This window comes from Oncorhynchus keta, unplaced genomic scaffold, assembly GCF_023373465.1.
Source record: "Oncorhynchus keta strain PuntledgeMale-10-30-2019 unplaced genomic scaffold, Oket_V2 Un_scaffold_9243_pilon_pilon, whole genome shotgun sequence".
Classification (NCBI taxonomy): domain Eukaryota; kingdom Metazoa; phylum Chordata; class Actinopteri; order Salmoniformes; family Salmonidae; genus Oncorhynchus; species Oncorhynchus keta.
This window is the reverse complement of record NW_026291013.1, coordinates 58,762-86,750: the sequence shown is the minus strand read 5'-3', so window position 1 is coordinate 86,750 and position 27,989 is coordinate 58,762. Positions and strand designations below refer to the sequence as shown.

Sequence of the window (27,989 nt, the reverse complement as noted above, 5' to 3'; positions counted from 1 at the left end):
GTTTCCTAGCCACTACGAACTACTAGGCCGAGGTACTGGTTCCCTAGCCACTACGAACTACTAGGCTGAGGTACTGGTTTCATAGCCACTACACACCTGTAATAGGCAGAGGTATGGTTTCCTAGCCACTACACACCTGTAATAGGCCGAGGTATGGTTTCCTGGCCACTACATACCTGTAATAGGCAGAGGTATGGTTTCCTAGCCACTACACACCTGTAATAGGCCGAGGTATGGTTTCCTAGCCACTACGTACCTGTAATAGGCCGAGGTATGGTTTCCTAGCCACTACGTACCTGTAATAGGCCGAGGTACTGGTTTCTTAGCCACTACGTACCTGCAATAGGTATGGGTGTGTCTTCCTGGGACAGACAGGATACTGAACCATAGCCTGAGAAGATGGAGGGTTTGTCGACAGGTTAGATTGACTGGGCTGACCACTAGCAGCACTAGTCCAATAGCCAGAGGGTCCTGGCGGTGTGGGGTAGCTGGTAGAGGCAGCATAGCCCCCAGACAGCCCGTTACACCCTGGGTAACCACTGCTGTACCAGCCCTGGCTAGAGTAAGAGCTATTAGCTGGGTATCCATGAGCTGGGTATGCTGAAAGGGAAGTATAGGAGATCAGGGTTAATGGATGTGATTGGAAGAGATCGTCATTCACAGACAGGGTTGTTGTCTGTCTGACTGTTCTGTTTGTTGTTGTGCCACTAGAGACAGAAACAGATTCATTTACCACAGTAGCTAGTTGTGTCCGTGGTTTAAGCAAACATAGGAAGTGATTTACGGGAACGGAAACATTCTGGTCATTCTAGAATATTCAAGTCATTTGAGTAGGACATGGAGTTTCCCTGTCCACGTAAACTCCCTCAGGGCCTGGCTGGTTGGGGTCACCTGGTCAGGTAAACTCCCCCAGCCAGGCTGGTTATTTCACCTGGTCAAAACTCCTGTACCAGCCTGGCTGGTTATTTCACCTGATCAGGTAAACTCCTGGCTGGTTATTTCACCTGATCAGGTAAACTGGGCCTGGCTGGAAGATTTCACCTGACAGGTAAACTCCCGGGCCTGGCTGTTTGTTGTTTCCACTAGGACAGAAAAATTCATTTACCCAGTGGCTGGTTGTTTCACCTGGTCAGGTAAACTCCCGTGATTTCACGGAACAGGTAAACTCCCCTGGGCCTGGCTGGTTATTTCACCTGGTCAGGTAAACTCCCTGGGGTTTTTCCCTGGCTAAACTGGTGGTCAATTTCACCTGATCAGGTAAACTCCCGGGCCTGGCTGGTTATTTCACCTGGTCAGGTAAACTCCCGGGCCTGGCTGGTTATTTCACCTGGTCAGGTAAACTCCCGGGCCTGGCTGGTTATTTCACCTGGTCAGGTAAACTCCCGGGCCTGGCTGGTTATTTCACCTGGTCAGGTAAACTCCCGGGCCTGGCTGGTTATTTCACCTGGTCAGGTAAACTCCCGGGCCTGGCTGGTTATTTCACCTGGTCAGGTAAACTCCCGGGCCTGGCTGGTTATTTCACCTGATCAGGTAAACTCCCGGGCCTGGCTGGTTATTTCACCTGATCAGGTAAACTCCCGGGCCTGGCTGGTTATTTCACGTGATCAGGTAAACTCCCGGGCCTGGCTGGTTATTTCACCTGATCAGGTAAACTCCCGGGCCTGGCTGGTTATTTCACCTGATCAAAGAAACTCCTGGGCCCATATTTATAAAATGTCTTGGGAGTAAGAATGCTGAAATAGGATCAGGTTCCCTTCTTGTCCATTGAAATCCCAAACTGATCCTAGATCAGCGCTCAGTACTCAGAGGCTCTTTCTGAAAACGGACCCTGGTTCTATGACTGTGGTATGTTAGTTACTGCGTGTTAGTTCTGTTGTGTGAGAGAGAGAGAGAGAGAGAGAGGAGACTTACGTTGTGTGGAGCCGGTGGCTGTGTAGATGGACACCATGTGGCTATGTTCAGCTCTCACCTGGACGACGGACACACAGGGAACAGGATGTCAACACTGAACTCTTTACAAAAGGGAAGTGAATCATGTTTAGAGAGTAATAAGCAGAGGAAGAAATCCTGTGGAATAAGTCTCAGACAGGCAAGAATATCAATAACTTTTTGTTTAGAGAGTAATAAGCAGAGGAAGAAATCCTGTGGAATAAGTCTCAGACAGGCAAGAATATCAATAACTTTTAATCCCACAACATGCATGGTTTAAAAATAAAAACGCAGAGTGAGTTGTAGAGCACGGTAGAGAATTCAACGGTTCAGTCTGTACTGGTTCAGGATGTGAGTAGGTGCAGAACACCATAGACCCATGTCTGGAGGTCAGGTGGTTCACTCTACTGTTTCCTATAGGAGGTGGGTATCAGTGACAACTACACACTTCAATAGTTTCACCTTCTTTAACCTCCATCGTGGGGCGTGTTCATTAGGGCACGCAAACAGAAAACATTTTTACAACAGAAAACAAAACGAGTCCCGGTTGTCCCTCCTCGTTTCAGTCAGTTTTCTTCTGTTCGGTGGCTAATGAACACCACCCACTTTAAATATTTATTTATTTTACCTTTATTTAACTAGACAAGTCAGTTAAGAACAAATTCTTATTTTCAATGACGGCCTAGGAACAGTGGGTTAACTGCCTGTTCCAAGGGCAGAACGACAGATTTGTACCTTGTCGGCTCGGGGGTTTGAACTTGCAACCTTCCGGTTACTAGTCCAACACTCTAACCACTAGGCTACCTGCTGTTTACTAGTCCAACACTCTAACCACTAGGCTACCTGCTGGTTACTAGTCCAACACTAACCACTAGACTACCTGCTGGTTACTAGTCCAACACTAACCACTAGGCTACCTGCTGGTTACTAGTCCAACACTAACCACTAGACTACCTGCTGGTTACTGGTCCAACGCTCTAACCACTAGGCTACCTGCTGGTTACTAGTCCAACACTAACCACTAGGCTACCTGCTGGTTACTAGTCCAACACTAACCACTAGGCTACCTGCTGGTTACTAGTCCAACACTCTAACCACTAGGCTACCTGCTGGTTACTAGTCCAACACTAACCACTAGACTACCTGCTGGTTACTAGTCCAACACTAACCACTAGGCTACCTGCTGGTTACTAGTCCAACACTAACCACTAGACTACCTGCTGGTTACTGGTCCAACGCTCTAACCACTAGGCTACCTGCTGGTTACTAGTCCAACACTAACCACTAGGCTACCTGCTGGTTACTAGTCCAACACTAACCACTAGACTACCTGCTGGTTACTGGTCCAACGCTCTAACCACTAGGCTACCTGCCGGTTACTAGTCCAACACTCTAACCACTAGGCTACCTGCTGGTTACTGGTCCAACACTAACCACTAGGCTACCTGCTGGTTACTAGTCCAACACTCTAACCACTAGGCTACCTGCTGGTTACTAGTCCAACACTCTAACCACTAGACTACCTGCTGGTTACTAGTCCAACACTAACCACTAGGCTACCTGCTGGTTACTAGTCCAACACTAACCACTAGACTACCTGCTGGTTACTAGTCCAACACTAACCACTAGGCTACCTGCTGGTTACTAGTCCAACACTAACCACTAGGCTACCTGCTGGTTACTAGTCCAACACTCTAACCACTAGGCTACCTGCTGGTTACTAGTCCAACACACTAACCACTAGGCTACCCTGCCGCTGGAACCCCTGACCACTAGTGATCATGTACATTGTCCAACACTGAGTCATTTAGCATACGCTCCAACCACTTGGCTACCTACAACACTCTAACCACTGGCTTCTGCTGTTACTAGTCCAAATCAACCACTGTTATTGGTTGCTGTGTATCAAACTCACTGGGTTTACTAGTCCAACACTTACCACTAGGCTACCTGCTGGTTACTAAACATCAACCACTAGTTACCTCACTTACTAGTCAACACTAACCACTAGGCTACCTGCAGGTTACTAGGTTAGGCAGATGTCATTGGTCACATACAACCATGGTTAGCAGATGTTGTTGGACACATACACACGGTTAGCAGATGTCATTGGTCACATACTAGTCACACAGTTAGCAATGTTATTGGTCACATACACTAGGCACCTGCTGGTTACTAGGTTAGTACAGATGTTATTGGTCACATACACTGTCTGCTTCCCTTGCTGTGTATCAAATCAAATGTTATTGGTCACAGAGAGTAAGCAGAGGTTAGCAGATGTCATTGGTCACATACACATGGTTAGCAGATGTTATTGGTCACATACACACAGTTAGCAGATGTCATTGGTCACATACACACGGTTAGCAGATGTTATTGGTCACATACACACGGTTAGCAGATGTTATTGGTCACATACACACGGTTAGCAGATGTCATTGGTCACAGACACATGGTTATCAGATGTTAATGCGAGTGTAGTGAAATGCTTGTGCTTCTAGTTCCGACAGTGCAGTAATAACCAAGTCATCTGGGTGGAAACACTGTGCTGACTTACAGTTTCCAACAGGCTCTCTGTGAGTTTCTTGGCAGCTTCCAGCCCCGTGGAGTAGGGATGGCTACAAGACAAGACAACAGTGTTGAAATGGGAAGAAACCGACCGACAACAACCCACCACCACGGCAGGGAACAACTACAAGAGGAAAGAAACTATTTCAGACCCTACGAGACGAACATATGGTTCACCAAACATACTAGGAGAGAGCAGCAGGACTGGTAGCTAGCCAACGTGTGGTGAGCAGTCTCTTCTGAATGCATACGAGTGAGTTGTAGAGAATTCAACGGTTCAGTCTGTACTGGTTCAGGATGTGAGTAGGTGCAGAACACCATAGACCCATGTCTGGAGGTCAGGTGGTTCACTCTACTGTTTCCTATAGGAGGTGGGTATCAGTGACAACTACACACTTCAATAGTTTCACCTTCTTTAACCTCCAAATAGTTCACATGGCTTTTGTACTCATCACAGGTTGGTGTATATTGATGAGTCCACCCCCCTCTTCAATGAAAAGTCTAATATCAGGGTCTGCTGAGCCCTTATAGGCTGAGCCCTTATAGGCTGAGCCAGGGTCTGCTGAGCCCTTATAGGCTGAGCCAGGGTCTGCTGAGCCCTTATAGGCTGAGCCAGGGTCTGCTGAGCCCTTATAAAAGGTGTTTGACCCAGGGTCTGCTGAGCCCTTATAAAAGGTGTTTGACCCGGAAGTAAAATCACTGTTACCTGATGTAGACGTAGAGTGGTTCGAAGGACTCCCGTCGTGAGGCCTGCTCTATGTACCCCGAGCCTTTCCCCTGAGGAACACTCTGGCTCCCGTCTCTGTCTGGATGTGTCCCAGGTACATCCCCGCAGGACCCTCCACCTTCTCGTTCACATTGAACGAGGGCAGGGACTGGTCCAGACCCACAAAAATCTTGACGTGCACAAAACTCTTGATGGGGAGAGAAGACAGTTACATTTGAATAATCCTGGGTCAGGTCAACACATAGTTCCAACCACTACATGACAAACATACTTCATCTTATGGATAACAGGAAGCGGTTAGAGTAGGGAGCTGGTCAATGTCTGAACTGCTAACGTTTTAATCCAACTAAATGACTAGCTAGAGAACAGTGTTGTGAGCAGCAGCAGTAACCGTGGTGTGTCTGTAGACCAGGGTGGTTCTCTCTGCTGTGTTACTCTAGGAGGTGGGTATCAGTGAAGGTCACATGGTCTCAACTGGCCTCACCTTCATTACCTCCAGCTATGGGACATGGGCCAGATTGCAAACTGAAAAACACATTTCCCTGATGCAAATTTGTGAAAACCTAAAGCTCCTGTGTTTTTAGAAATCCCAGTTAGAGGATTCCCAGAGTTGGGAGGGAATAAGGAGGGAGGGAATCATCCAAGCAGGATTTCTTAAAAACCTTTCAGGGGAAAATTCTGTGAGGACCAGGGACACCTGTATCTACCCCTTGGTGTGGCGCGGCGGGCCGGTGTCCATGTGGCACAGGAGGGTTGACACTAGGCATCCTGGGTAGGTGTGGATGTGGGGCAGTCATGGGGCGAGGGGGCTGGGGGTAGAGAGGCAGGGGGGGTATGACGGGTCTCAGCTGGGATCCTAGCGCTGCAGCTGTCCTCAACACATCCTCAGAGATGATCTCCTTTATCCTCAGCACTGCCTCTGTAAAACAACACAGGGAATAGATAGACAAGGGGGTCTATGGGGACTTTATCCTCAGCATTGCCCCTGTAAGAAAGCACAGGAACTAGATAGACAAGAGGTCTATGGGGGATAATCTAGTGAGAAAAACAACAGCCAGTCAACCACATCAACCCACGGTCATCCTCTGAGATGTGTGGTCTCCACTAGGTTGTGTAACGTACAGGATCCGAGGACAATAAAGAATCTACTGACACTGTAGACGGGAGGGTGATAGAAAGTCTACTTACTATTGACCTCCTCTTGGCTCTTCCCCTGGACGTGTAAATACAAAGGCCTTTCTCTAAATAAGAAGAGTCGGTTAGAAATCCACGTGGTCAGAGTCCACTACAGATACACACAGTAACACCAACTGCATACATACACTCCCTTTCCATGGGACTTCTCTGCACTGGTCATGTAGTGGCCTCTGGTTGAGACGACTGCACCGCTGAACTGACGGATCTGAAACAAAAAGAGAGAAACTTTTCAGTATTAGTTGGGGCCACGAATACATCAAATGTATGTAGACACGTCTTCTAAATAGAATATATTATACAGAAAGGGTTGCGATTTAGGCCGAGCGATGGTATCCACCCCCTTGTCATTCCTATAGGAGGGAAGGTCCAAGGTCCGTCCCAGATGCATTTTAAGAAGGAGCCAAGTGGAACGATGCTGGAGAAGAATCAAGGAGAGATGAAAACTCAGCCCCCCCCCCCCTTTTTTTGTACCTCTTCCTGTGTTTTCCCTTTGGTGAGCAGGTTTCTGCTGTTGATGGGCACATCGTTGATATCCACCTCAGTCACCACAGTCTCGTCTCCACTAGTGGCAGCCGACATACACAGAGGGATCTGTGGGCGACACGTTTCATATGAGTCCACATACAAACACTAAATAACTAAAGTCATTTTAGTCATGCAGTTAGGTCACTGTTTAACCATCCTGGGAAGGCACCCGGGGTTCAGGCTTTAGATCCTACTAAAGCACCTATTTGGTTGAACCAGGTTTGTTAGTACTGAGCTGGAACAAAAGCCAGGGACTCACAGTGTGCAGAAGGACTAACTGAGTTAGAGAGACTGCCTAGAGTGTTGTGAGCAGCAGCAGTAACCGTGGTGTGTCTGTAGACCAGGGTGGTTCTCTCTGCCGTGTTACTCTAGGAGGTGGGTATCAGTGAAGGTCACATGGTCTCAACTGGCCTCACCTTCTATTACCTCCAGCTATGGGACATGGCTACATTATATTATGTGGTTGAAAACAATGACAATCCATCACTTTCCCTGTTCTCAGAGACAAGTTGCACCACCAAAGGAAACCATTCTAGGCTGTGGCTTGAGCCTCTTATGACTGGACAGGAGACCCTTAGGACTGGACTAAATGCCTGCAATAGTGATTCCTCAGGACCATGAGAGAGTAAGAGAAAGTTATATTAACCCTTTCACTCTCACCTTGCCAGGTAGTGGTGGAGGAACCATCAGTTTCCCCTTGGCCATCAGCATAGCGTTGATCTTAGCAGCCATAGCAGCAGCCATCTCCACACCTCCCCCTTGTGCTGCTGGCATGGGGCCAGCTACAGGGTGCTGGGCTGATTGAGGGGTCGTAGTGGCCGATGCGCAGGTCTGGGCAGAGGAAGCGAAGCCTTGCATGACGTCTACCCTCGTTTTGGGCTGAGCAGGCTGATCCCATCTGCTGCTATTGGTTAGGCACCTGGATCCAATATGATGGACAGAAATTAGACAATTCAACATAAAGTGGCTCGAAACAATAACTAATCTGGGACGCGCTCCATATTGAGATCAGATATCTTATCCAACAGTTTGGGGCTAATTATTTGCCCGGTTGCCTATCATTTCATCTTAACTCAAGATAATTTTGTAGGGCCGGGATCGAGGGCTAGTTTGTGTTTGCACGCTAGTCAGCGTAACACTAGTCGCGCATGCGCCGATGCGATGCCTGGCAACATCAGTGTTCGTAGAGTAAGTAGGCCTCGGCATTCTCTCTTAAACTGTTCTGGCCTGTTCCTCTACAAATCATTTATCTTGGAGGGTAGTAATCAGCAGGTAACCACAACTTTAGAGAGACCGCTTTCTTGACCCTCCACTAAAACTAGCGATATGTTTAGGTGTCTAGTTAATAAACGACGTTAGACAATTAAACTTAGCCAGAAACCGGTGTTGCTAACTATAACGTTAGCTCAATTAGCATACCGTTTTCTAGCAACGTTAGCACGGATCAACTTTTACCGCTATGGTTAAAAACAATAATATACGACTGGCTTGGTCATAAATTTCGGATAAACCTTTACGAAATATTCTAGTTATAACGATTGTACTTTCATACAGTGGAATAAAAACGTTATCTAGCTGTAAAAACAGCAACCTCCGCTAACGTTACTGTACTAAGGTAGGTAGCTAACATGTTAGCACGAAGCTAAAATAAAATACGTGTTATTGCGTCCGTAACTTATTCAAAATCTAAAAGTAAATGGTACTAAATAATACATAAATAAAGAAGTGTAACTTACGGTGTCTGTCCAGTCATCCCAGAAGACATAGCTAGTACAGTTCAATATCCAGAGGAATGTGTGTCCTAACTAGCAACTCTACTCGGCCCTGGACACGTCCTCCTTCCTCAGGACTCCGGTCCGCTCGTAAAGGCCGCCGACGGTGTCGTTCAGGGCAGTCTGGATTCCCGTTCCGCTCGTAAAGGCCGCCGACGGTGTCGTACAGGGCAGTCTGGATTCCCGGTCCGCTCGTAAAGACCGCCGACGGTGTCGTACAGGGCAGCCTGGATTCCCGGTCCGCTCGTAAAGGCCGCCGACGGTGTCGTACAGGGCAGTCTGGATTCCCGGTCCGCTCGTAAAGGCCGCCGACGGTGTCGTACAGGGCAGTCTGGATTCCCGGTCCGCTCGTAAAGGCCGCCGACGGTGTCGTTCAGGGCAGTCTGGATTCCCGGTCCGCTCGTAATAAAAGCACCCCGGGAACTTCACACTGTCGTCAACTGCAATAACACCAGAGGAAAAAGGCAAAGAAAAACGGACAAATCTTTCTTCTTCGTGTGGCTTTTCGGACAGACTTAGACGCTATGTTGCGTTTTGCTGCCTTTCACCGTTTGGAAAGTGCATTGCACATTTGTTCATTTTATTTATAAAAAGTTGTCGCAAGTATTTACCCTGGTTGTTTAAACAAGCCTAAATTAATTTAGAATTACAATGTGGCTTAACAAATCACATAATACATTGTATGGACATGATTTCTGAATGACAACCCCTTCTGTGCCCCATATGTTCAACATCTGTAAGGCACCTCAGTGAAGTATTGAATTTCAAGCACAGATTAAACTACGAAGACCAGGGGGCTTATCGAAAGCCTCATAAAGAAGGGCAGTGATTGGTAGATGTGTAACAATAACAAATCAGCTCATTGAATATATCTTTAAGCATGGTCAAGGTAATAACAATGCTGTGGATGATTTATTAAACCACCCAGACATATCAAAAATGCAGTCGTCCTTCTGAACTGAGCTGCAGGACAGGAAGGAAACTGGATGTATTGATGAGGGACACAATTTTAAGGACTGACCAGATGTATTGATGAGGGACACCATTTTAAGGACTGTAATCACTACCAGAGGTGTTTCTAACATGGATTGACCCAGGGGGCGAATATTTATCTAATCAAGTTATATTATTGTTTTAAGTTTTGTTCATCTTCAATAATTTTTTTGAATTTTTCTTCCACTTTGACATTAAAGAGTATTTTGTGTAGATCGTTGACATTTTCTTAATATTTTTTTACAATTAAATCCATTTTAATCCCACTTTGTAAAACATATAATTTTTTAAAAGAAATCCAAGGGGTTGTTGACTTTCTATAGGCCCTGTATTTGCATTGTAAACATACTGATTCCCAATGGATGTCCACTGTAGGACACGTTTTTACTCTAGACAAATCCTATGGGACACTACAGACACCCTGGTTCGATTCCAGGCTGAATTTTTATTTATTTTACCTTTATTTTACTAGGCAAGTCAGTTAAGAACAAATTCTTATTTTCAATGACGGCCTAGGAACAAGGGCAGAACGACAGATTTTGTACCTTGTCAGCTCGGGGATTTGAACTTGCAACCTTTCGGTTACTAGTCCAATGCTCTAACCACTAGGCTACCCTGCCGCCCCACAACCGGCCGTGATTGGGAGTCACGTAGGGCGGCGCAACAATTTGCCCAGCGTAGGCCGTCATTGTAAATAAGAATTGGTTCTTCACTGACTTGCCTCGTTAAATAAAGGTAAAACAAAAATACATCCAAATATAAAGTATCTGGATAAGGATACATGAGGTTGAGGCTGGTATTAGCATAGTACACTTAACAGAAATGTAAGCGCAACATGGAAATCAGTCAATTTAATCACATTCATTAGGCCCTAATATATGGATTTCACATGACTGGGAATACAAATAGCATCTGTTGGTCACAGATAAGGTAGGGGGCGTGGATTAGGAAACCAGTCAGTATCTGGTGTGACCACCATTTGCCTCATACAGTACGACCCATCTCATTCGCGTAGAGTTGATCAGGCTGTTGTCCCAGTCCTCTTCAATGGCTGTGCAAATTATATATATAATTGAAAAAAAAAACGTTTTACCCCTTTTTCTCCCCAATTTTGTGGTATCCAATTGTTAGTTAGAGTCTTGTCCCATCGCTGCAACTACAGTACGGATTCAGGAGAGGCGAAGGTTGAGGGCCATGAGTCCTCCGAAACACAACCCTGACAAGCCACACTGCTTCTTGGCACAATGCCCGCTTAACCCGGAAGCCAGCTGCAGCAGGAAACACCGTACAACTGGCGACCGTGTCAGCATGCATGCGCCTGGCCTGCCTGTGCGAAGTTGCTGGATATTGGCTGGGAACTGGAACACTGCTGTACACGTCAATCCAGAGCATCCCAAACATGCTCAATGGCTGACATGTCTGGTGAGTATGCAGGCCATGGAAGAATGCAGGCCATTTTCATTTTCCAGGAATTGTGTACATATCCTTGCGACGTGGGGCCATGTATTATCATGCTGAAACATGAGGTGATGGCGGCAGATGAATGGCACGACAATGGGCTTCAGGATCTGGTACACGATCTCTGTTATCTGTCCGGTACAGTTGAAACCAGGATTTATCCAGAGAAGAGCACACTTCTCCAGCCAGTGGCCATCAAAGGTGAGTATTTACCCACTGAAGTCGGTTACGATGCTGAACTGCAGTCAGGTCAAGACCCTGGTGAGGACGACGAGCTGCAGTCAGGTCAAGACCCTGGTGAGGACGACGAGCTGCAGTCAGGTCAAGACCCTGGTGAGGACGACGAGCTGCAGTCAGGTCAAGACCCTGGTGAGGACGACGAGCTGCAGTCAGGTCAAGACCCTGGTGAGGACGACGAGCTGCAGTCAGGTCAAGACCCTGGTGAGGACGACGAGCTGCAGTCAGGTCAAGACCCTGGTGAGGACGACGAGCTGCAGTCAGGTCAAGACCCTGGTGAGGACGACGAGCTGCAGTCAGGTCAAGACCCTGGTGAGGACGACGAGCTGCAGTCAGGTCAAGACCCTGGTGAGGACGACGAGCTGCAGTCAGGTCAAGACCCTGGTGAGGACGACGAGCACACAAGATGAGCTTCCCTGAGACGGTTTCTGACAGTTGGTGCAGAACATCTTTGGTTGTGCAAACCTACAGTTTCATCAGCTGTCAAGGTGGCTGGTCTCAGACGACCTCGCAGGTGAAGAAGACGGATGTGGAGGTCCTGGGTTGGCATGGTTACATGTGGTCTGTGGTTGTAAGGCCAGTTGGACGTACTGCCAAATGATCTGAAACGACTTGTGGTTGAGAAATTAACATTTAATTATCTGGCAACAGCTCTGGTGGACATTCCTGCAGTCAGAATGCCAATTGCACGCTCCCTCAATACTTGAGATATCTGTGACATTGTGTTGTGTGACAAAACTGCACATTTTAGAGTGGCCTTTTATTGTCCCCAGCAGAAGGTGCACCTGTGTAATGATCATGCTTTTTAATCAGCTTCTTGATTGGCCACATCTGTCAGGTTTATGGATTATCTTGGCAAAGGAGAAATGCTCACTAACTGGGATATAAACACATTTGTGGACAAAATCTGAGAGAAATAAGCTTTTTGTGCGTATGGAACATTTCAGTGATCTTTTATTTCAGCTCATAAAACATGGGACACTTCACATGTTGCGTTTATATTTTTGTTCAGTGTGTATATATCATATCAAGTATCTTGTAGAAGGATGTACGAGGTTAAGGCTGGTGGTACGTTTACTATACTGAACATATCAAGTATCTTGTAGAAGGATGTACGAGGTTAAGGCTGGTGGTACGTTTACTATACTGAACATATGAAGTATCTGGAGACCTGAAAAAGGGGAATAGGCCCATCTGGTTTTAGAGGTTGCCTTCTTATCTGATTCGTACAGAAAAGTGTCTATTAGAAATGTCAGATATCTTGTTTTTCTTTTCTACCATCATTCTGCAGTTCCTCTTTCTCTCTCAGGGCGGAGCCTCTTGTCAAGACCTCTCCTGTTGCTGATCATTTGGGTGTTTTGATTTGAAATGAGGACTGGGTAAATACCGTAAAGGGCTGTGATGAATCCTCCATGCATTGACGTCTACGGGCGACTATGTTACAATGTGGCTGAAGTGGAAGTTACAGGATTCACCTCTAAAGGAGCGGTCATTAAAAAGAGAAAACAAAGTGATTATCTGCCTCAGGCCACAGTGTCCTGTGCATTAGTTTGGACCGCTAGAATTAGCGTTTGTGGTTAGCTGACATGCTAAGTAGCTGACAAGTAGGAAGTAGTTGTAACAGTTGCTAATTAGCTGAAATGCTCAAGTTGTCCGTGATTTGATTAGAACACGGAGCCGGTGATGTTACCAGACGTTCTCGTTATACACCACCCCATCCTCACAGACCAATGTCCTTCCTTTTGTCTTAATTAAAGTAACCTTCTGTCTTATGTAACCATACCAAATATAACATGTCGTACTCATTTGTGTTAACTATGTTACGTCTAGTCTATGAGGCCAGGCTGAAAGGGTGGACTAAACTCAGAAGAGAGAACTGGGTTGGGTTGGTAGTGAGAGTTAGCATACAGTAGAGTAGACATACATGACACAATATAAATGATATCAACTATAGAAACTGACACACTGTGTACTGTATACTCCAGCAGTAGATAGAGAGAGATAGAGAGTTAGAAGAGAGAGAGATAGAGGGAAGAGAGAGAGATAGAGGGAAGAGAGAGAGAGAGATAGATGAGAGAGAGAGAGAGGGGAGAGATAGAGTTAGAGGGGGAGCCAGATTGCGAGAGAGATAGAGATTGTGATCGCTGACCAGTAAATTGTCTCGTTACTGAAAACATGGTGCAAACAGAAGTCATTGTCATTATTTTATTCTCCATTGAATCATTTCTAATTTGTTTCATTTTTTTTTTCTCTCCCCTCGGTGCCTTCAGACCAGAAGTAGTAGCGAATCAGAAGGAGCAAACTCATTCCCTGATGTGAGTGTTGAATTCAACCTGAAGGAGTTATTAAGTTACTCATCCATCACTAATAATAAAACACATCATCATCAACCGACGTTGGCTTTGTGTGTTATGGTATTTTATATATATATATACACTGTTTAAATAGGAAATCATCTTAATAAGCAACATTGTTTTAACATATATTAGTATCCTCATCTGAAAGCACCCTTGGGCAGAGCACCCTGGGTAAAGTGACCCCTTGTCTGCGTGTCACAAAGGATCTTGAACAAATGGCCAATAATGGGAGGACGTTGGTCAACATCAAGTCAAAGCAAGCTGGTTTCTAGGAGACAGAGGGGGAAAAGACAGTGATAGACAATTCTGTGATCCACATCCTGAATTAATCATTATAATCATATAGGGTGAGTACCAAATGACACCCTATTTCCTATATAGTGCACTACTTTAGACCAGGGCTGGCACCCTATTCACCACATAGTACACTACTTTAGAACAGGGCTGGCACCCTATTCCCTATATAGTGCACTACTTTAGACCAGGGCTGGCACCCTATTCACCACATAGTACACTACTTTAGAACAGGGCTGGCACCCTATTCCCTATATAGTGCACTACTTTAGACCCTACTCCCAGAGATGCACCATATAGGGAATAGAGTGCAATTTAGGACACAGACAGAGTTTCTCTGTTTACAGGACTGAAATGTTTCTCTATCAACCCAACAAAACATTTCACAGGTGAACCCAGATAGTTAATACGTTGTTATGTTATTCCTGTCACTCCAGTGTAAAATTCAGAGTCTATAAAAATATTGACATTTACTTGAACATACATTTGTTTTCTGACTGTGTTATTAAAAAAAACGTCCATATGTCCTTATCCATTGCACAGTGGGATGTACTGTAGTTGGGACGATGTACTGTAGCTGGGACGATGTACTGTAGGTGGGACGATGTACTGTAGCTGGGACGATGTACTGTAGGTGGGACGATGTACTGTAGGTGGGACGATGTACTGTAGCTGGGTCGATGTACTGTAGCTGGGACGATGTACTGTAGGTGGGACGATGTACTGTAGGTGGGACGATGTACTGTAGCTGGGTCGATGTACTGTAGGTGGGACGATGTACTGTAGGTGGGACGATGTACTGTAGCTGGGACGATGTACTGTAGCTGGGTCGATGTACTGTAGCTGGGACGATGTACTGTAGCTGGGACGATGTACTGTAGCTGGGTCGATGTACTGTAGCTGGGTCGATGTACTGTAGCTGGGACGATGTACTGTAGCTGGGACGATGTACTGTAGCTGGGACGATGTACTGTAGGTGGGACGATGTACTGTAGCTGGGACGATGTACTGTAGCTGGGACGATGTACTGTAGCTGGGACGATGTACTGTAGCTGGGACGATGTACTGTAGCTGGGTCGATGTACTGTAGCTGGGACGATGTACTGTAGCTGGGACGATGTACTGTAGCTGGGACGATGTACTGTAGCTGGGTCGATGTACTGTAGCTGGGTCGATGTACTGTAGCTGGGACGATGTACTGTAGGCTGGGACGATGTACTGTAGCTGGGTCGATGTACTGTAGCTGGGACGATGTACTGTAGCTGGGACGATGTACTGTAGCTGGGTCGATGTACTGTAGCTGGGACGATGTACTGTAGCTGGGACGATGTACTGTAGCTGGGACGATGTACTGTAGCTGGGACGATGTACTGTAGCTGGGACGATGTACTGTAGTTGGGACGATGTACTGTAGCTGGGACGATGTACTGTAGCTGGGACGATGTACTGTAGCTGGGACGATGTACTGTAGCTGGGACGATGTACTGTAGCTGGGACGATGTACTGTAGCTGGGTCGATGTACTGTAGCTGGGACGATGTACTGTAGCTGGGACGATGTACTGTAGCTGGGACGATGTACTGTAGCTGGGACGATGTACTGTAGCTGGGACGATGTACTGTAGCTGGGTCGATGTACTGTAGCTGGGACGATGTACTGTAGCTGGGACGATGTACTGTAGGCTGGGACGATGTACTGTAGGTGGGACGATGTACTGTAGCTGGGTCGATGTACTGTAGCTGGGTCGATGTACTGTAGCTGGGACGATGTACTGTAGGTGGGACGATGTACTGTAGCTGGGTCGATGTACTGTAGCTGGGACGATGTACTGTAGCTGGGACGATGTACTGTAGCTGGGTCGATGTACTGTAGCTGGGACGATGTACTGTAGCTGGGTCGATGTACTGTAGCTGGGACGATGTACTGTAGCTGGGTCGATGTACTGTAGCTGGGACGATGTACTGTAGCTGGGACGATGTACTGTAGCTGGGACGATGTACTGTAGTTGGGACGATGTACTGTAGCTGGGACGATGTACTGTAGCTGGGACGATGTACTGTAGCTGGGTCGATGTACTGTAGCTGGGACGATGTACTGTAGCTGGGACGATGTACTGTAGCTGGGACGATGTACTGTAGCTGGGACGATGTACTGTAGCTGGGACGATGTACTGTAGCTGGGACAATGTACTGTAGCTGGGATGATGTACTGTAGCTGGGTCGATGTACTGTAGCTGGGACGATGTACTGTAGCTGGGACGATGTACTGTAGCTGGGACGATGTACTGTAGCTGGGACGATGTACTGTAGCTGGGACGATGTACTGTAGCTGGGACGATGTACTGTAGCTCGGACGATGTACTGTAGCTGGGACGATGTACTGTAGCTGGGACAATGTACTGTAGCTGTAGCTGGGACGATGTACTGTAGCTGGGACGATGTACTGTAGCTCTACGATGCACTGTAGCTGGGACGATGTACTGTAGCTGGGACAATGTACTGTAGCTGTAGCTGGGACGATGTACTGTAGCTGGGACAATGTACTGTAGCTCTACGATGTACTGTAGCTGGGACGATGTACTGTAGCTCTACGATGTACTGTAGCTGGGACGATGTACTGTAGCTGGGACGATGTACTGTAGCTGGGACGATGTACTGTAGCTCTACGATGTACTGTAGCTGGGACGATGTAATGTAGCTCTACAATGTACTGTAGCTCTACGATGTACTGTAGCTGGGACGATGTACTGTAGCTGGGATGATGTACTGTAGCTCTACGATGTACTGTAGCTCTACGATGTACTGTAGGTCTACGATGTACTGTAGCTGGGACTATGTACTATAGCTCTACGATGTACTGTAGCTGGGACAATGTACTGTAGCTCTACGATGTACTGTAGCTTGGACGATGTACTGTAGCTGGGGCGATGTACTGTAGCTGGGGCGATGTACTGTAGCTGGGAAGATGTACTGTAGCTCTATGATGTACTGTAGCTGGGACAATGTACTGTAGTTCTACGATGTACTGTAGCTGGGACGATGTACTGTAGCTCTACAATGTACTGTAGCTGGGACGATGTACTGTAGCTGGGACAATGTACTGTAGCTGGGACAATGTACTGTAGCTGGGACGATGTACTGTAGCTGGGACGATGTACTGTAGCTGGGAAGATGTACTGTAGCTCTATGATGTACTGTAGCTGGGACAATGTACTGTAGTTCTACGATGTACTGTAGCTGGGACGATGTACTGTAGCTCTACAATGTACTGTAGCTGGGACGATGTACTGTAGCTGGGACAATGTACTGTAGCTGGGACGATGTACTGTAGCTCTGACGATGTACTGTAGCTGGGACGATGTACTGTAGCTGGAACGATGTACTGTAGCTCTACAATGTACTGTAGCTCTACGATGTACTGTAGCTCTACGATGTACTGTAGCTGGGACGATGTACTGTAGGTGGGACGATGTACTGTAGCTGGGACGATGTACTGTAGCTGGGACGATGTACTGTAGCTGGGACGATGTACTGTAGCTGGGACGATGTACTGTAGCTCTACAATGTACTGTAGAAATATTGTATAAAATAAGGCAGTCTGTTTCAGTAGGATAAACCTGATACAAACATTTCTGTGAGAAAAATCATCTTTCCAGTCCAAAACATAGTTTTTCTTGTTCTCAGATTTCTGCTGTAGCGGGATGCCGTGAGTTCCTTTTGTCGGTCAACAGCATTTGTGAAATCCACAGACAGGTGGGGTTGCCCATGGAAACGGGGATACCTAGTCACTTGTCCAACTGAATGTAATTCAACTGAAATGTGACACAAACTCTCAGAGGTGATAAGACAACAACAACAACAACAGCTTATTCCAACAAGTTAAATGTCCCGATTCCCATCCATGGACTGAATCACCGAGACGTTACAGACAATTCAACTGTTGTTTTACAGTGCAATACAAAGATGTCCATTCAAACTGATACTGTACTAAAATAAAATAAAATGTTTATAACGTTAATGTTTTCTTATGGATAATATTCCTCCTCATCATCGACAAGACTCAGAGAGTTATATAATAGTATGTTATTCAGCTTTGGCTTGTCTTTCTTTCATCTTTTCTTATTTTTGTTCTAATCTCTTCATCATCATCAGATAATTCATTAATTGACGTTACTAATTTTTTTTTGTTTTATAAAGAAAATATGGAACATTTAAAACAAAATAAAAAGACCAAATTTGTCTGTAATAATGACCTAGCTATGACCAAGATGTCTGAATGTTTGTGTCTTTCACCAATGGCCTGAGGACAGTTAATTAGCTCCACCCACTGAACACCCGTGACCACGCCCCCACCCCGTACAAACGTATGTCTCTGGATGCGTCCCAAAATGGCACCCTATTCCCTTTATAGTGCACTATATTTGACCAGGGCCGATACGGCAATAGTGCACTACTCTTGGCACAGCCAGAAGAGGACTGGCCACCCCACATAGCCTGGTTCCTCTCTAGGTTTTGGCCTTTCTAGAGAGTTTTTCCTAGCCACCGTGCTTCTACACCTGCATTGCTTGCTGTTTGGGGTTTTAGGCTGGGTTTCTGTACAGCACTTTGAGATATCAGCTGATGTACGAAGGGCTATATAAATACATTTGATTTGATTTGATGATTTGTTCTGGTCAACAGTAGTGCACTATAAAGGGAATAGGATGGTATATGGAACACAATTTTAGTGTGTTTAGGACGGCCTCGTGTCCCATCCCGTCGCTACAGGTCCTCTAGTGGACGAGGTGCTTCTGAAGGACAAAGAAACAAAGGAAGTACAGCTAGAAGACATAGTAAAGGGTGATGGTGGCAGCTGGTGGAGGTGGAGTGTAGTTCGACCCGGTGGCCACTGGGGGGCGATATAGGGATTTATCCGGTCGGAATGCCCACCACACACTGGGTAGTACAGTCTGACGTGGATTTGACATGGTTCGCCATCCCAAATGCAACCCCATTCTCTATATAAAGTGCACTTCTTATGGCCAGAGCCCCAATGACTCTTTTATCCTAAAAGTAGTGCACTATATAGGGAATAGGGTGCCATTTATGAGGAAAAACTGTGTAATGTGAACCTGTCCCATCAGCTGATCCTCCAAACAGTTTTTCATTGGAGGTGCCTGAGACTTGAAACCACCTGACATCTCAACGTTCAGTTTGTTTGTGTGTTTCTCCATAGCTCTTAACCAACAGTGCAGTCAGTCTGCAGAGACAGTAACATCAGCCGGCCTCTGACTGACAGAGAGACAGAGAGAGAGAGAGAGAGAGAGCGAGAGAGGCAGGGGGAACCCGTGTGTGAGTACTAAAGGGATGGTACGTCCATCACCAGGTTGGCTGGGAGAAGAACAGTCCCTCACACAGCCTCCCTGGCAGCAGTAGGAGCATACAGACAAGCCCACCAGGCACTGGTAGTTTATAAGGACTCTGAGGCGCCGTGTGTCTGTCCATCATCCATCCTCAGCTAGCGAGGTTTTATGTACGAAGCAAGAGCCTGGTGTTGCTGCAGCAACCGTCCGTCCGTCCGTGTGTGTTGTCTCTGTTGGACGGACATGTGGACGCTTGATGGCGTGTCACAGAAGCAGAAGAGTGAAGGCTTGGTGGCCCCTGGACGGACAGGAACCAAGGAGGGGCCCGGGGCCTGGCGGCGACCCCAGTCAGGGTGCTCCTACTCTGGGGGGGGGGACGCAGGCGGACAGGAACCAAGGAGGGGCCCGGGGCCTGGCGGCGACCCCAGTCAGGGTGCTCCTACTCTGGGGGGGGACGCAGGCTGTGCAGCTTCCTCTCGTCCAAGTCTTTCCAATACTTGAAGTTGTTGTCCAGGTGCTGCATGAGGTTGGGAAGGTCTGCGAACGCTGGGGACAAAAGATCATTGAATGATTGATTTAGGACGCATTCAAATGAGTCAGTACCGTCAGTATCGTCAGTACCGTCAGGACCGTCAGTATCGTCAGTACCGTCAGTACCGTACCGTCAGTATCGCCAGGATCGTCAGGACCATCAGTACCGTACCGTCAGTACCGTCAGTATCGTCAGTACCGTACCGTCAGTATCGCCAGGATCGTCAGTATCGCCAGGATCGTCAGGACCGTCCGTACCGTCAGTACCGCCAGTATCGTCAGGACCGTCAGCACCGTACCGTCAGTACCGTCAAGACCGTCAGGACCGTCAGTATCGTCAGTACCGTCAGTACCGTCAGTACCGTCACGTCAGTACCGTCAGTACCGTCAGGACCGTCACGTCAGTACCGTCAGTATCGTCAGGACCGTCAGTACCGTCAGGACCGTCAGTATCGTCAGGACCGTCAGTATCGTCAGGACCGTCAGTACCGTCAGGACCGTCAGTATTGTCAGGACCGTCAGTACCGTCAGGACCGTCAGTACCGTCAGTATCGTCAGTACCGTCAGTATCGTCAGGACCGTCAGGACCGTCAGTATCGTCAGGACCGTCAGTATCGTACCGTCAGTATCGTCAGTACCATCAGTATCGTCAGTACCGTCAGGACCGTCAGGACCGTCAGTATCGTCAGGACCGTCAGTACCGTACCGTCAGTATCATCAGTACCATCAGTATCGTCAGTACCGTCAGTATCGTCAGTACCGTCACGTCAGTACCGTCAGGACCGTCAGTACCGTACAGATGTACTGACTAAGTCGCTCTGGAGAACAGCAGTCTGATAAATGACCAATATGTAAAAAGTCAAAACAGACAGGGTAGCACATGAAGGTATCTAGCAAAGAACGGATTTAAGACTAAATGTATTCAGCACTAAATAATGATCCAGAAAGATTGTGATAGTCAAAAGGCCAACAGATGTGTGGGCCTGTTGTGGACTAAACAGGAGACTATGTAGTTGTACTGTATACTATGTAGTTATACTGTAGACTATGTAGCTGTACTGTAGACTATGTAGCTATACTGTATACTATGTAGTTATACTGTAGACTATGTAGCTATACTGTAGACTATGTAGCTATACTGTAGACTACGTAGCTGTACTGTAGACTATGTAGCTATACTGTAGACTATGTAGTTTTACTGTAGACTACGTAGCTGTACTATAGACTACGTAGCTGTACTATAGACTACGTAGCTGTACTGTAGACTACGTAGCTGTACTATAGACTACGTAGCTGTACTGCAGACTACGTAGCTGTACTATAGACTACGTAGCTGTACTATAGACTACGTAGCTGTACTGTAGACTACGTAGCTGCACTAGAGACTACGCAGCTGTACTATAGACTACGTAGCTGTACTATAGACTACGTAGCTGTACTGTAGACTACGTAGCTGTACTATAGACTACGTAGCTGTACTGTAGACTACGTAGCTGCACTATAGACTACATAGCTGTACTATAGACTACGTAGCTGTACTATAGACTACGTTGCTGTACTGTAGACTACGTAGCTGTACTATAGACTACGTTGGTGTACTATAGACTACGTACCTGTACTATAGACTACATAGCTGTACCATAGACTACGTAGCTGTACCGTAGACTACGTAGCTGTACTATAGACTACGTTGGTGTACTATAGAATACGTAGCTGTACTATAGACTACGTAGCTGTACTATAGACTACGTAGCTGTACTGTAGACTACGTAGCTGTACTATAGACTACGTAGATGTACTATAGACTATGTAGCTGTACTATAGACTACGTAGCTGTACTGTAGACTACGTAGCTGTACTGTAGACTATGTAGCTGTACTATAGACTACGTAGCTGTACTATAGACTATGTAGCTGTACTATAGACTACGTAGCTGTACTATAGACTACATAGCTGTACTATAGACTATGTAGCTGTACTATAGACTATGTAGCTGTACTATAGACTACGTAGCTGTACTATAGACTACGTAGCTGTACTATAGACTACGTAGCTGTACTATAGACTACATAGCTGTACTGTTTAGACAATAGATGGAAAACTGACAGCTGACGGTTCTGTAGGCCCGTGGACCAATTTATAAAATATTATAGTTTTTGTCAACTTACTATGTAGCTCTACTCAACTTACTATGTAGCTCTACTCAACTTACTATGTAGCTCTACTCAACTTACTATGTAGCTCTACTCAACTTGCTATGTAGCTATACTCAATTTGCTATGTAGCTCTACTCACCTTGCTATGTAGCTCTACTCAACTTGCTATGTAGCTCTACTCAACTTACTATGTAGCTCTACTCAAATTACTATGTAGCTCTACTCAATTTACTATGTAGCTCTACTCAACTTGCTATGTAGCTCTACTCAACTTACTATGTAGCTCTACTCAACTTACTATGTAGCTCCACTCAACTTACTATGTAGCTCTACTCAACTTGCTATGTAGCTCTACTCAACTTGCTATGTAGCTCTACTCAACTTGCTATGTAGCTCTACTCAACTTGCTGTTGAGAGTTAGAACAGAAGAATACTCATGGTGACACTTCTTACTGTGGGTTTGTATCAGCAGTTTTCCTCTTGTTATGTCAGTCACTGACAGTCACTTACCCATGTCAGATAAAACACATTTAGATTGGTACATTAGTCTAGCCAGCCTTAAGGTCTTAGGGAAGGTTGCTCGGGATGCGAGCGTCTTTGCCCCAAAACACTGACTGTGTTAGCTGCTGAGCTGAAGCTTAGGCATTAGATTCAGGGAGCTGCTGAGCTGAAGCTTAGGCATTAGATTCAGGGAGCTGCTGAGCTGAAGCTTAGGCATTAGATTCAGGGAGCTGCTGAGCTGAAGCTTAGACATTAGATTCAGGGAGCTGCTGAGCTGAAGCTTAGGCATTAGATTCAGGGAGCTGCTGAGCTGAAGCTTAGACATTAGATTCAGGGAGCTGCTCAGCTGAAGCTTAGACATTAGATTCAGGGAGCTGCTGAGCTGAAGCTTAGACATTAGATTCAGGGAGCTGCTAAGCTGAAGCTTAGACATTAGATTGAGGGATCTGCTGAGCTGAAGCTTAGACATTAGATTGAGGGAGCTGCTGAGCTGAAGCTTAGACATTAGATTGAGGGAGCTGCTGAGCTGAAGCTTAGGCATTAGATTCAGGGAGCTGCTGAGCTGAAGCTTAGACATTGGATTCAGGGAGCTGCTGAGCTGAAGCTTAGACATTAGATTCAGGGAGCTGCTGAGCTGAAGCTTAGACATTAGATTCAGGGAGCTGCTGAGCTGAAGCTTAGACATTAGATTCAGGGAGCTGCTGAGCTGAAGCTTAGACATTAGATTCAGGGAGCTGCTGAGCTGAAGCTTAGACATTAGATTCAGGGAGCTGCTGAGCTGAAGCTTAGACATTAGATTCAGGGAGCTGCTGAGCTGAAGCTTAGACATTAGATTCAGGGAGCTGCTGAGCTGAAGCTTAGACATTAGATTCAGGGATCTGCTGAGCTGAAGCTTAGACATTAGATTCAGGGAGCTGCTGAGCTGAAGCTTAGACATTAGATTCAGGGAGCTGCTGAGCTGAAGCTTAGACATTAGATTCAGGGAGCTGCTCAGCTGAAGCTTAGACATTTGATTCAGGGATCTGCTGAGCTGAAGCTTAGGCATTAGATTCAGGGAGCTACTAAGCTGAAGCTTAGACATTAGATTCAGGGAGCTGCTCAGCTGAAGCTTAGACATTAGATTCAGGGATCTGCTGAGCTGAAGCTTAGACATTAGATTCAGGGAGCTGCTCAGCTGAAGCTTAGACATTAGATTCAGGGATCTGCTGAGCTGAAGCTTAGACATTAGATTCAGGGAGCTGCTCAGCTGAAGCTTAGACATTAGATTCAGGGAGCTGCTGAGCTGAAGCTTAGACATTAGATTCAGGGATCTGCTGAGCTGAAGCTTAGACATTAGATTCAGGGAGCTGCTCAGCTGAAGCTTAGACATTAGATTCAGGGAGCTGCTGAGCTGAAGCTTAGACATTAGATTCAGGGATCTGCTGAGCTGAAGCTTAGACATTAGATTCAGGGATCTGCTGAGCTGAAGCTTAGACATTAGATTCAGGGAGCTGCTCAGCTGAAGCTTAGACATTAGATTCAGGGATCTGCTGAGCTGAAGCTTAGACATTAGATTCAGGGATCTGCTGAGCTGAAGCTTAGACATTAGATTCAGGGAGCTGCTGAGCTGAAGCTTAGACATTAGATTCAGGGATCTGCTGAGCTGAAGCTTAGACATTAGATTCAGGGATCTGCTGAGCTGAAGCTTAGACATTAGATTCAGGGATCTGCTGAGCTGAAGCTTAGACATTAGATTCAGGGATCTGCTGAGCTGAAGCTTAGACATTAGATTCAGGGAGCTGCTGAGCTGAAGCTTAGACATTAGATTCAGGGATCTGCTGAGCTGAAGCTTAGACATTAGATTCAGGGATCTGCTGAGCTGAAGCTTAGACATTAGATTCAGGGAGCTGCTCAGCTGAAGCTTAGACATTAGATTCAGGGAGCTGCTCAGCTGAAGCTTAGACATTAGATTCAGGGATCTGCTGAGCTGAAGCTTAGACATTAGATTCAGGGAGCTGCTAAGCTGAAGCTTAGACATTAGATTCAGGGAGCTGCTCAGCTGAAGCTTAGACATTAGATTCGGGGATCTGCTGAGCTGAAGCTTAGACATTAGATTCAGGGAGCTGCTGAGCTGAAGCTTAGACATTAGATTCAGGGATCTGCTGAGCTGAAGCTTAGACATTAGATTCAGGGAGCTGCTGAGCTGAAGCTTAGACATTAGATTCAGGGAGCTGCTGAGCTGAAGCTTAGACATTAGATTCAGTGATCTGCTGAGCTGAAGCTTAGACATTAGATTCAGGGAGCTGCTGAGCTGAAGCTTAGACATTAGATTCAGGGATCTGCTGAGCTGAAGCTTAGACATTAGATTCAGGGATCTGCTGAGCTGAAGCTTAGACATTAGATTCAGGGATCTGCTGAGCTGAAGCTTAGACATTAGATTCAGGGAGCTGCTGAGCTGAAGCTTAGACATTAGATTCAGGGATCTGCTGAGCTGAAGCTTAGACATTAGATTCAGGGAGCTGCTGAGCTGAAGCTTAGACATTAGATTCAGTGATCTAACAAGTCACCAAGTCCTCTGTTATATGGAGAAGATAGGGTTAACAGTCATTACCATCCCAAGCATCGAAACACTGTTAGCCCGCTGAGCTGAAGCCTTAGATCAGGTAGCTAACGTAAGTCCTTACCATCCCAGGCGTCGAACATGTCTGTGATGAAGTAGTCTATGAAGGAGATCTGGGACTTAGGAATGCTGCAGGTGTTCCTGTCAAACACAGGCATGACCACCGGTAGACTCTGTCTCTTCTCCTCGTCAGTCTGAAACACACACACACACACACACACACACACACACACACACACACACACACACACACACACACACACACACACACACACACACACACACACACACACACACAGTGTCTTTACTGAGTGTGTACCAATATTTCCTGATTGGTACAGTACATCTAATCAAAACAATCAATGAATGCTGCTCCAGTAGGCTGTGTGTTTCACATTCCACATCAGCTAACTGCTGAATCCCCAAAGGTCCTCTGTTCTACTGTATCTATTAGTGTTCCACACCGCAGCATCACGTCTCTCTCCTCTCACCACTGTCCTGTACCTGTGCAAAGTATTCCTCTGAGATGCGCCCGGCCCATTCTATGCACAGCTCCAGCGGTCGGCACGGATTGGAGATGTCGGCACACTTGATCAGCATGCGCTTGACAAGGATCCGGTTGTCTGGGGACGTTAGGATGCCTTTGACAGACTCCTCGTCGCCGATTCCCTAAGGAGAGGGGACACGGACACACACGCACGGACACACACGCACGCACGCACGCGCACACACACACACACACACACACACACACACACACACCGTCAGCACTAGAGCACACACATGATTTTAGTTTGATTGCTAAACTAACTCTGTCTAACACAACAACCAAACTAACTCTGTCTAACACAGCAACCAAATTAGACAGTTAATTTGGTTGCTGTGTTAGACAGAGTTAGTTTGGTTGATGTGTTAGACAGAGTTAGTTTGATTGATGTGTTAGACAGAGTTAGTTTGGTTGCTGTGTTAGACAGAGTTAGTTTGGTTGCTGTGTTAGACAGAGTTAGTTTGGTTGCTGTGTTAGACAGAGTTAGTTTGGTTGCTGTGTTAGACAGAGTTAGTTTGGTTGCTGTGTTAGACAGAGTTAGTTTGGTTGCTGTGTTAGACAGAGTTAGTTTGGTTGCTGTGTTAGACAGAGTTAGTTTGGTTGCTGTGTTAGACAGAGTTAGTTTGGTTGCTGTGTTAGACAGAGTTAGTTTGGTTGCTGTGTTAGACAGAGTTAGTTTGGTTGCTGTGTTAGACAGAGTTAGTTTGGTTGCTGTGTTAGACAGCGTTTTAGTTTGAATCATGTAGTAACCAAAAAGCGTTAAACAAATCAAAATATATTTTATATTTCAAAGTAGCCCCCTTTGCCTTGATGACAGCTTTGCACACTCTTGGCATTCTCTCAACCAGCTTCATGAGGAAGTCACCATGACCGCCCTGGACCATGACCGGCCTGGACCCTGACTGCTCTGGACCATGACCGCCCTGGACCCTGACCACCCTGGACCCTGACCGCCCTGGACCCTGACCGCTCTGGACCCTGACCACCCTGGACCCTGACCGCCCTGGACCCTGACCACCCTGGACCCTGACCACCCTGGACCCTGACCGCCTGGACCCTGACCGCCCTGGACCCTGACCGCTCTGGACCCTGACCACCCTGGACCCTGACCACCCTGGACCCTGACCGCCCTGGACCCTGACCGCCCTGGACCCTGACCACCCTGGACCCTGACCGCCCTGGACCCTGACCGCCCTGGACCCTGACCACCCTGGACCCTGACCGCCCTGGACCCTGACCGCCCTGGACCCTGACCGCCCTGGACCCTGACCGCCCTGGACCCTGACCGCCCTGGACCCTGACCACCCTGGACCATGACCGCCCTGGACGGTAGGGGTGGTATACAGAAGATAGCCTTAAGTCCATTTATGGCAAGAACATCTCAAATAAGCAAAGAGAAACAACAGTCCATCATTACTTTAGGACATGAAGGTCAGTCAATCCGGGAAAATGTCAAGAACTTTGAACGTTTCTTCAAGTGCAGTCGCAAAAACCATCAAGCGTTATGATGAAACTGGCTCTCGTGAGGACCGCAACAGGAAAGGAAGAGTTTCCTCTGCTACAGAGGATAAGTTTTTAGTTAGTTAACTGCACCTCAGATTGCAGCCCAAATAAATTCTTCACATAGTTCAAGTAACAGACACATCTCAAAATCAACTGTTCAGAGGAGACTGATTTGATATTTTTGTTTCCAACCGTTGTGTATTTGTGAGACACAGAGTAGGTGAACTGAAGATCTCCCTCCGCATGTGTGGTTCCCACTGTGAAGCATGGAGGAGGAGTGATGGTTCCCACTGTGAAGCACGGAGGAGGAGGAGGTGTGATGGTTCCCACTGTGAAGCACGAAGGAGGAGGAGGAGGTGTGATGGTTCCCACTGTGTGGTTCCCACTGTGAAGCATGGAGGAGGAGGTGGTGTGATGGTTCCCACTGTGAAGCACGGAGGAGGAGGAGGTGTGTGGTTCCCACTGTGAAGCATGGAGGAGGAGGTGTGATGGTTCCCACTGTGTGTTTCCCACTGTGAAGCATGGAGGAGGAGGTGTGATGGTTCCCACTGTGTGGTTCCCACTGTGAAGCATGGAGGAGGAGGTGGTGTGATGGTTCCCACTGTGTGGTTCCCACTGTGAAGCACGGAGGAGGTGGTGGTGTGATGGTTCTTTGCTGGTGACACTGTCTGTAATTAATTTAGAATTCAAGGCACACTTAACCAGCATGGCTACCACAGCATTCTGCAGGGATACGCCATCCCATCTGGTTTGCG

At 46.8% G+C, this 27,989-nt stretch overlaps 2 protein-coding genes and 1 long non-coding RNA gene across 50 annotated transcripts in view; 1 reads left to right on the top strand and 2 right to left on the bottom strand.

Annotated features, from left to right (window-relative positions):
* Window positions 1-32: 32 nt before the first annotated feature.
* On the bottom strand, window positions 33-9,243 carry LOC118380668 (KH homology domain-containing protein 4-like). Its single transcript, XM_052517653.1, has 10 exons — window positions 8,683-9,243; window positions 7,607-7,865; window positions 6,893-7,012; window positions 6,547-6,626; window positions 6,413-6,465; window positions 5,932-6,143; window positions 5,204-5,411; window positions 4,487-4,547; window positions 1,912-1,969; window positions 33-391 (listed from the first exon to the last, which is right to left on the bottom strand). The coding sequence occupies exons 1-7, from the start codon at window positions 8,709-8,711 to the stop codon at window positions 5,253-5,255; spliced, it is 912 nt and encodes a 303-aa protein (XP_052373613.1). The 5' UTR covers window positions 8,712-9,243; the 3' UTR covers window positions 33-391; window positions 1,912-1,969; window positions 4,487-4,547; window positions 5,204-5,252.
* A 5,270-nt stretch (window positions 9,244-14,513) lies between these two features.
* LOC127929622 (uncharacterized) lies at window positions 14,514-17,612 on the top strand. Of its 48 annotated transcripts, XR_008135538.1 has the most exons (6): window positions 14,514-14,653; window positions 14,692-14,786; window positions 14,844-15,033; window positions 15,339-15,451; window positions 15,738-15,833; window positions 16,347-16,477. It is a non-coding gene; the product is annotated as an uncharacterized LOC127929622 (long non-coding RNA). The 48 variants fall into 48 exon arrangements; XR_008135540.1 differs by lacking the exons at window positions 15,339-15,451; window positions 16,347-16,477 and adding an exon at window positions 17,498-17,612 and having other exon boundaries at window positions 15,758-15,833; XR_008135571.1 differs by lacking the exons at window positions 15,339-15,451; window positions 16,347-16,477 and adding an exon at window positions 16,975-17,012 and having other exon boundaries at window positions 15,796-15,833.
* A 370-nt stretch (window positions 17,613-17,982) lies between these two features.
* The window catches only part of pde8a (phosphodiesterase 8A), a gene marked incomplete at its 5' end in the record, with an annotated part of 67,965 nt that continues 57,958 nt past the window's right edge, over window positions 17,983-27,989 (bottom strand). Inside the window, 3 exons of the mRNA XM_052517655.1 lie at window positions 17,983-19,943; window positions 25,249-25,378; window positions 25,689-25,853. Of these exons, the coding sequence (XP_052373615.1) occupies window positions 19,837-19,943; window positions 25,249-25,378; window positions 25,689-25,853 (402 nt within the window). The remainder of the gene's footprint in view (window positions 19,944-25,248; window positions 25,379-25,688; window positions 25,854-27,989) is intronic.